This window comes from Odontesthes bonariensis, chromosome 5 (genome assembly GCF_027942865.1).
Source record: "Odontesthes bonariensis isolate fOdoBon6 chromosome 5, fOdoBon6.hap1, whole genome shotgun sequence".
In the NCBI taxonomy this organism is placed as follows: Eukaryota; Metazoa; Chordata; class Actinopteri; order Atheriniformes; family Atherinopsidae; genus Odontesthes; species Odontesthes bonariensis.
In genome coordinates, this window is record NC_134510.1 from 6,297,969 (window position 1) to 6,307,835 (window position 9,867).

The following is a 9,867-nucleotide window of genomic DNA, read 5'->3' on the forward strand; positions in this document are numbered from 1 at the left end:
TTACTGCGTACATCCATCTCTGAAGTAATGGCTGCATGGTAGTGACTCATATGCTCTTCCTTAGAGTTGCTTCACATACCAGTTAGTTACTCATATGTGCTATTTATGTTTGTGTAAAGGGGAAATACATTTTAAAATAATTCAAACAGGCCCATATGATCAAACTTCATCACATCTTCCAATATATTTTCAAATTTAAGCACAAAATTACACAAAACACAGGAAAAATTGTTTCTTTATTAGATGTGAATGGCAATATTGCATCCTCACCCCAATTATGTCATGCCTTTTTAAATCAAAATACACACAGAAACGCAAAATCATTGTTCCTCGTCTTCTGGTAAGGACAGCAGTGCTCTAGAGGAGAGTCTGTGGGGGAGAGCTTGTTGCTGAAGCTGAATAATGGGCTCAGCATCACAGTGCTCAATTAGGGAGGAAGGAGGCAGCAGATGACCATACCTGGTACCTGCTCTGGGAGGATCCAGAGGTGGAAAGAAATACCTAAAGCAACATGGAAAAAAAAAAGAAAAGAAAAAAAGAATAGAAGACAAAGAGGACAAATACATGGACGGGGAGAAAACAACAATCAAAATAAATACACGAGAGAAACACATAAAAGGAAGTAGAAATGCGAAAATAAAAGGAGAAATAGTGCAAACATACTTAGGAATTGAAAAAGGGATTAATAGCAGGCAGAGCAGTAACACTGATCTATTGTTTAAAAGTATACATGCAGTACCATCATCCAACACCAAAAACATGAGGAATCAAACAAAGTGGAAGCTGTGAAGTACATACATGCAGTTCTCATGCCAAACATGAAACCTTCAATCAGTAAGAACTAAGAATTCAGCTATAAAATGTACTGCGCACGGTCTTGTTGGCGCTTGGACAAATGGTTGCTGATTCACAAGAGACATTAGTAATAGGCTGGACTCTGGTTTATCTTTGGAGAGGTCAGCTGCCGCAGGGGAGGAGCAAAGGGAGCTCTCTTGCCAATCCTGCATGCAACAAGCAATACAATAGCAAGTTAACTTCAGCAGACCCAGTTCAAACTTATCTTTGTCAAAAGGTAGCTGGAATGTTAGGAAACATTGTCAAACATAATTTAACAGCAATACAAAATCTAATTAATCTATGACAGAATATCATACAATACATAGCTCTCAGGTTAGATATGAACCAAGAGTTAAGTCAAAAAAGGGAAATACAATAGTTTGGTTAAGTTTTAGGTTATTAAATTGAACATAAATACAGCCACATGCCAATTCTGACAAAACCAGTGTTTGCCCACACTCAATTTGTTTACTGGTACTTCTGCCTTAGATACCAGTGAATGGCAATGTTTTTTGTTTTTTTTACTCCTATGAAACTTCTGTTAAACAGCATCCACTGTGGCTGCACTTAAAAATGTATGGGCCAACAGTTGCTTAAACAATATGTTTGTTTAAGCATGGGCTCCAAACTTAGAGAGCTACAAATTCAAATAAGGTTCCATGGAAAAAATGTCTGAAGACACTGAAAAGAGTAGAATAGAAACAATTTTGTTTGTTTTTTTATTAAAAAGTTATAAGCTCTTGCTTTTGCAAATGTAAAATGGCTGTATTCATACTTGCATTTGTGTGTTACAGTTGGTTAATGTGGTTCATTCAAACTGTCTTTAGGCTCTGCAAAGAGTTTGGCGATACTTGCACAAGGATACATTCATTTGAAAAGAGAAATGAGGACAAGCTTTGGCCGGTTTCATTACTCTTCTCAAAAGAGAAATAGTCACCAAGAATTTGTGACATTTTACACTGAAAGTTATCTAATTTCTCAGTATAACAACAAGGTTACCAAACAAGACAATGGTTCCTTTGCGTCTCCTGTAAAAAAAAAAGCTCTAGAAATTCAAAAAACAACAACATATCAAATTTATATAAACAGATTTATTGTACTTTGTATAGCAGGGAAACAGTTAGCCCTCACACTAATGAAGCAAAGGGAAAACATGACACCACTCTTAAGACATGCATCAGTACAAGTCCTCATGACTTCACAAGCCTAATCCAGATAACTTGTATACTGGAAGCCAGAAGCCAAGCTCTTTGCATGAGGGCAGCATTGGGTCAGTGAGTCCAAGAGGTTTGTCAGTGGGCAGCTGCACTCCCAGTCAGTGTGAGGCATAATCTAGTAGTCAGTTCTGACTGGCACGGCTTGGACTGGGTGAGTGGCTTCAGATGCACCACACCACCTACCTTCCTGCTGACATCCCGTTCAGGGAATTCTGGGAGGTCTGAACAGAGGACCCCACCACTGTGCTCAAGGCTGAGGGTTGACCAGATGAACCCGTCAACGGGCTTCCATCTCCCTTCAAGATGCCAGTGCACTTCCAGTTGTCCATGTAGTTAGCTGCACAGACAGAGAAGAATTAAGAGTTAATCATTTTCCTAAATGAAAGAGAAAAGCGGAAACTGCAGAAGTTATCAGTTTTGCTTCCTCCCCACCATAAGTGTATAACCCTTGTATCTTACTGCTCAAGTGTGATTTTTCTATTGACATCAAAATCTTCTTTTCTGCCAGATCAGAACACTTCTCAGAAGCTTTTAAGCCACCTGACAATATACATAAATTCCTATAGTTGCTGAACTGACATTCATCTAATACTCACGTAATGTTACTATGGACCATATCACTGGTCAATCAACAAAGAAAACAACCCAACAGTGCAGCTTTCCTGAACTTCAGATTTTCTTTAACATCTTTCAACTCATTGTTTTAGTTTTTTTTTCTATCAGAACGTTGCTGTTGAGGTTTGCTTGCAGACATGCGTTTAGGGGAAAAGTTTTTGTGCAATCAGAAGAAACAAACAGACCATTTTGGATGCCAACATTTTGCTGTGAAAGCATGTGTCATTCTCAGACGCTATAGAGACCAAATCCAGCTGAATGATGAGCTTGTTTTTAACACATTTACCAGATTAATTTCATAAAACATGACAATGAGCACGTCATAGTTCATCGATGGACTCCACTGCCTCCTACTGGCTGAATGAAATAATTTATAACTAGTTTTAAAATCACTATTTAGTATGGTTTCACTTTAATTCGTACAATACAAAATATGTGTATGTATGTAAATAGGCTTAAATAGAGAACCATTTTTTTGGTGTTTTGTTTCTCAAGCCATTCATTCAGTTTTTTCTCTGTTACTACAAACCATACACACAAATAAGGGTTAAGGACAATGGATCGCTGACAGTGACACGACAGAGCTGGACAACAACCAAAAAGCAAAAGATGCAGCCACATCCCAAGGTTAGAGTAATCATAATGTTCCATTTCTCAACGACATAACTGCAGGTAAAAACATTACATCAACTTAGCACTACTAATGACTAAATGTGTACTGCGGATTAACTTTTACTAAGTAACAATATGACCTCCCTTGTGATGGATTGATGACCTGTCCAAGGTGTACCCTGCCTCTCACCCAGTGACAGCTGTGATAAGCTCCAGTGACATCCCATTCATAATAAATGGAGTTAAATATGATGTTGGCCCACCCTTTTGAGCTATAACAGCTTCAACTCTTTGGGGCAAACTTTCCACAAGGTTTAGGAGTGTGTTTATGACAAGTAGACAGATAAGTAACATTCTTCTGGCAACCGCCAAACCCAGACTCGTCCATCAGATAGCCAGATGGAGAAGCATGATTCGTCACTCAAGAGGACTCTCTACGCACTGTTCTTGAGCTAATCTGAAGGCCACATCAAGTTTGGAGGTCTGTAGCGATTGACTTCACAGAAAGTTGGTGACCTCTGCGCCTCAGCATCCACTGACCCGCTCTATCATTTTACCTACCACTTCATGGTCGAGTTGCAGTTCTTCCCAATCACTTCCACTTTGTTATATAATTCCACTGACAGTCGACTGGAATATTTAGTAGCCAGGAAATTTCACGAATGGACTTGTTGCAAAGGTGGCATCCTATCATGGTACCATGCTGGAATTCCTTGAGCTCCTGAGAGCGACCCATTCTTTTACAAAGTTTGTAGAAGCAGTCAGCATGCTTTGATGCTTGAATTTATACACGTGGCCATGGAAGTGATTGGAACACCTGAAGTTAATTATTTGGATGGGTGAGTGAATACTTTTGGCAACATAGTGCATCTCTGCTGGGCACACAGTTTTAATAACAGAACACATCACTCACCCCTTCACACCGACACTAAACATTAACTTTACTCTTGACTGGTTTTAAAATTTGTCAAGATGGGTACCAATGTTGCTCAACTAATTGAGAAAGAGCCCTACGTACAGAGGCTGAACATTCTCATTCCATCTAACCCTGGTTTAAGTCCCAGCCCACACCCTTTGCAGCATATTTTCTCGCACTTTCTGTATCTACTGCTTGATATAAGGCCTCCACAATGCAAAATAGTCTCAGAAAAAAAACACTCAGGGTTATAAAACTCTTAACCAAGCCTTGCAAACCAGTTACTGTTTAGCTATATGTTGCCTAGCAACAACTAATTTGTAGTCATGAAAAAGTAAAGTGGAGTATAACTTGCTTCATACAGAAAGATGCAGACACAAAAAGAAAAGTTTGACAAAAAAAAGAAAAAAAAAACAAGATCACCTATGCAGCTTTGCCATTGCATCAATTCAACAGTTTTACTTTCAGTAAAAACTAGAGAAGCTACCAACCTCCTGAAAACCTCCTCCGACTCTATTTTGTTACAATTGCCAGATATGAATCTGAGCGAGTGGCCATGACTTGTGGAGTCCCCCAGGGGTCAATTCTTGGACATCTTCTGTTTAACTTGTATATGCTCCCTTTGGGTCAGATATTGCAGAACTTTAACATCAAGTAACACAATTATGCAGACGATACACAACTTTATGTGTCTCTGTCACCAGACGACTGCAGCCCAGCTAGACGTACTGTGTCAGTGTCTGGAGGAAATAAACACCTGGATGAGAGAGAATTTTCTACAATTAAATGAAAACAAAACTGAGATCATTCTGTTTGGTAGCAAAGAGAAGAGGGTCAGCATTGGTAGATATGTTGAGACTCGGACCCTTACAATCACTGACCAAGTTCGTAACCTTGGACTGTTGATAGACTCAGATCTGACTTTCAGCAGCCACATCAAAGCTGTCACCAAGGCAGCTTTTCACCTCTCAGAAGCATCAACAGAATTAAAGGTTTTTCTCTCCCAAAAAGACCAGGAAGAACTCATCCATGCATTCATCTCCAGTAGACTCGATTACTGTAATGGTCTTTTAACTGGACTTCCCAAAAAGAGCATTTAACATCTGCAGCTCATCCAGAACACTAGAGTTTTAACCAGGACTAAGAGATCTGAACACATCACACCAGTTTTAAAATCTGTACACTGGCTTCCAGTCAGTCACAGAATATCATTTAAAAGCCTACTGATGGTTCAAAAATCCCAGAACGGTTTAGGCCCAAAATACATCTGTGATATGTTCAGAGAATATAAACCTCGCAGAGCTCTTAGATCCAAGGACTCAGGTCAGCTCGTCCATTCCAGAGTCCAGACTAAATATGGAGAAGCAGCATTTAACTGTTATGCTACAAACAAGTGGAACAAACTGCCAGTGGAGATTAAACTTTCACCAAATGTAGACATATTTAAATCCAGGTTAAAAACATTCTTTTTCTCATGGGTCTATGCATGAAATCTGCACGGTATCTTTAATTTATCTAGACTGTTGCTTTTTTTAAATAATTTTAATTATTTCTCTTTACATTATTTTATGCATTTTTTAATGCTTCTTCCACTCCCCGCTGCAATGCTTTTATTTTATTTAAAGCACTCTGAATTGTTTTGAACATGAAATGTGCTATACAAATAAATTTAACTTGACTTGACTCTGTTCTGATTGATCAACTCAACAGACCACAACAAGCACATTCCACATCGGCAAAGGTGGGACAGAGAAGGTTTTTTAATTAAAGCTAAATTGCCCCAAAGTGCAGAAAGTGTCAGATTCTTTTTTCCCCATCTTCCAGGAAATTACAACTTCAAAAATACCAACCAATTTAAGCATATCATATAAAAACAACTAAACACTGACATTGATTTCATGAGAACTTTACAATTTGAGTTTGATCACATATGCTTTGTATATGAGCCTGCTACATCACAGTAGCAAATCTAAACCAACTGACTGAGAGTGGTGTACATTGCTACATGGATACTAAGAGCCCGATACCAAAAGCAATAAGTATAAAGGGAGCAGCACTGGCATTGGTTGAAAGAGTTATTAATTGATAAGGAATGAAAAGCTACGTTGATAAACTCGTACCATCATATTCATCATTCTTATAAAGTCACTGAGCAACAATAATGTCACAAAAGTCACCTTGCCTAAGTCTCCATTTTCCGAGCAATGTACAAACTAATAGCTTAAACGTGCTGCAAAAAAACAGCTGATTAAAAGAGGATAAATGATGAGTCAACAACAGTTGCCAACAACAGCCTCCCACCTTTCCACAGACGTACACAGCCATCGTCCCCTGAGGAAGCCAGCAGTGTGCTGGTGATGTTCCAGCTCACACGCCATACCTGGGAATTATGGTTGTCAAACTGAGCCACAATCTGCACCTCAAACTTGGTGGGTCCTGTAGTGGTGCTCTCTTTCCTGTTAGAAGCATCCAGGACAGGATGAATTTGAATTCCATCATGTAATAATGCAGGGTTTCATTGATTACACCAACTTCTGTGAAATGTCTGTCATTCAAATGACATTAGAGAGCGTGAGAGAGAAAAACTGAAAGTCACCTCATGGGAACAAGCTTAAATATTCTGACATCTTTTGTTGCGATGGCGAGCACATGGAAAGATCTTCCCAGGTTTGGAGCAAATGCAATGTCATGGACTGCATCGGTGACGGTCATCAGTGTCTCCGCTTTACTGTATTTGCTTTTAAACATTAGTAAAACAATAGTGATCAGAAAAAAAAACCCATAATAGTTTTGAATTTTACAGTTGTTTTGAATAATACAGTAGCACAAACAGTACTCAAAAGGGAATACTCACCGTGTGTTTTCATTATACTCGTAGATCTGGACCTTCCCACCGTACATTACGTTGCTGTCATCACTCCCCACAGCGAACATTGGAGGGTGAGCACGAGAGCTGAGTGAAATGAAGATGATAAAAGATTAAACGGACATATTTCTGCAACACTGTTCAATCTGATAAGCTGGTGTTTCCTACTGATTTACAGAAAAGATGCATGTACGTAAATTAACATCTCCTAAGATTGTGAGAGTAACTAAAGATGAAGCAACTTCAAAGTGCCTCTCCTCGCCATCAAACAGCTATCTCAAGACCAGCTTTATGCCATGGGGAGTCTCCCCTCGCTCTCACGGGACACGCTCTTTTGAATTTCCTTCGGGAATAATAAAGTATCTATCTATCTATCTATCTATCTATCTATCTATCCGTCTTTCTATCTTACTTTTCACCTGTTCCAAGCCCATTCGTGCAATTCTTGTTGTAATCAAAAGATGGTGCTTCCTTAACAAAAAAGAAAACCATCCACATAAACGCATGGCTCATTGTTAATACAACATTCTGCAGGCATCAGAGCCAAAGTATCGTGTGTGCAAGCAAAAGATTCGTGTGCAAATCTCAACGCAAACATTGACCGTACTTCATTATTTGATATCTGCACAGAGTTAGAAGTCACAGGGATGGTAAAAGATTACCAATGCAAGATCTTAAAAAGGTTCCATAGGCTTTTGATTCAGAGTATGCAAAGTAAGACTGTTGTCCAACCTGGAAGGGTTCCAAGAAATGCAGCTGCAGCTGAGCTTGCATGAGATCTCATGCTGCAGGGACCACTGACTCAGGTTCATCACGTCAGGAGCTTCATAGATCCTCACCACTCCATCAGCAGAGCAAGTGGTCAGCATCAGACCCATGTGTTTAGGAGCAAACTTCACATCAGTCACTGATGTTCTACTGTCCACAAGTGTGGTTCTCTTTATCTAAAACAGAGAAAAATTAAACAGTTAGGTCAGATCAGACAAACCTGAGTTTAAAAATGTGCTACAGTTGGACTAACCCAGTGGCTCAACCCTCTCTGCTTGTCATTGGACTCTCCCACAATCTCCTCCCAGACAGCAGCTGTTCTGTCAAAGGAGCAGGACGCTAGAACCTGCCCAAATTCTGGATGAGCCCAGGTTACTCTCCACACTGATCCACTATGTGTCTGCACAGAAGAGAGATTAGATTCCCTTGAATCAGAAATTCCTATTATATTCCATGATCACTGAATGCATTGTATGAGTCTAGAATACACAACGCATATACAGATAAGGATACCAAAGCAATGTAACGATAACATATAATTTTATCAAGAAAGCCTTTAGCTATGAATTAAAAAGTGGTTATTTACCTTCCAGCTGGCTGTACAATGCCACTCTCCGTTCTCACTTTTGTCCCAAACCTGAGAGAAATAAATATTGCTATTATCTTATCTGTATTCATACTTGTTTATCTAGCAACAAATCACCCATACTAACATTCTTGAACCTTATATATCCTTCCCACTCTACATGTAGGATTTGAAAGAAATGCATTTTGCTGCTTTACATGCAAACTGTGTCGGTGTAAAGCTGCATTCCTGTTCAGTTGCTGCATTAATCTATAAACAGTCCACCTAGCTTTAGTATACACGTTGTATAACTAGTAAAACAAGGTGCAGCAACGTAAAGCTAGCTTCGAGTCTAGGAAACCAGGTGAGCTATAGCATAAAAGCTTATACTTTATTTATCAACAACACATGAGACAGTATTTTAAGGAGAGAACTAGAAGTGTGGGTAACGTGTGTAATGCTAATATGCTAGCAACAGATGCTAACATTAGCACCAAGTTTAACTCACCTTAACACTTTGGTCACTGGAGCAAGTTGCCATTCTCCGGCCATGAAAATCATACGACACATCATGAATGAGATCTTTATGATCTGCTGCAATACTACGAGCGACAAACATTATTTAAACAACAATATACCGGCAGGTCTAGCTGAACTGGCAAGCTAGCAGGCCTGTCATGTGTCCACCTCATAGACTGTATTGTGCCTGTGTGACTAAGTTTTACGCCTGGGTCGTCGTAAGGTAATGTTGGCCACAAGTGGGCAGTGTTTTTCTTTCGAGATACTTCATCAATGGATGGAAAACATGGACTCGTTAGTAAACAGAACATTTGCTTAATCTAAAGAAAGTTAAGGTGAATAGTAATAGTAAGTAACGACACTGCAGTTGGTTTCCGATTCCAGCTTCAGATTCGCGAATTAAAGCCATGGGCATAAAGGACGATTTCAGAAAGAAAGTCTGACATCATTCTTATCCCGTCTCAATGTTGCACAGTGTATTTTCAAACTTCAAAAGTTTTATTTTGCACTAAATTCAGATGAGCTTTAATTACTCTAGTAAATGTATATAATTATGTATTGTCTTTACAAAAGGTAAGCAGCGATACAAATTGTGGCAGATGTTTCTGGCTGTATTTGCAAGAAAAAGTAGCCCTATTAAACAAAGAGCCTAGTATAGTAATATGGGGAAGTTTAATCTATCTATCTATCTATCTATCTATCTATCTATCTATCTATCTATCTATCTATCTATCTATCTATATTGTGTATGAGTGTGTGTATGTGTATGAAGATATTCGAGTCCAAACAAAGTCATTGAATGCAAATACAGCTTTTAATCTTACTTAAACTTAAATCCCTTTTAAAACACTGAACACAATTACAACAAACAAAAAATATTCTAAATCCTATAGGATTTATGTCAGTAATTAAATACAAGTAATGGAAAATCTATTGAAATATTATTATCAAC

General features: G+C 38.8%; 1 protein-coding gene across 2 annotated transcripts; it reads right to left on the minus strand.

Moving 5' to 3' along the window:
* Positions 1–217: 217 nt before the first annotated feature.
* Positions 218–9,103, minus strand: seh1l (SEH1-like (S. cerevisiae)). Of its 2 annotated transcripts, none has more exons than XM_075464696.1 (9): positions 8,905–9,103; positions 8,418–8,468; positions 8,085–8,231; positions 7,796–8,007; positions 7,052–7,150; positions 6,794–6,934; positions 6,499–6,653; positions 2,238–2,391; positions 218–501 (listed from the first exon to the last, which is right to left on the minus strand). In XM_075464696.1, the coding sequence occupies exons 1-9, from the start codon at positions 9,013–9,015 to the stop codon at positions 321–323; spliced, it is 1,251 nt and encodes a 416-aa protein (XP_075320811.1). In that variant the 5' UTR covers positions 9,016–9,103; the 3' UTR covers positions 218–320. The 2 variants fall into 2 exon arrangements, with proteins under 2 accessions (XP_075320811.1, XP_075320812.1); XM_075464697.1 differs by having other exon boundaries at positions 411–1,001.
* Between the last annotated feature and the right edge of the window lie 764 nt (positions 9,104–9,867).

Excerpts from the sequence above, each read along its gene's own strand:
- seh1l (XM_075464696.1), bottom strand. The coding sequence starts at position 9,015 with ATGTTTGTCGCTCGTAGTATTGCAGCAGATCATAAAGATCTCATTCAT. Across the intron at positions 8,232-8,417 it reads ATTGTACAGCCAGCTGGAAG|ACACATAGTGGATCAGTGTG; the intron begins GTAAATAACCAC and ends TCTTCTGTGCAG. Across the intron at positions 6,654-6,793 it reads TTTAAGCTTGTTCCCATGAG|GAAAGAGAGCACCACTACAG; the intron begins GTGACTTTCAGT and ends TGCTTCTAACAG.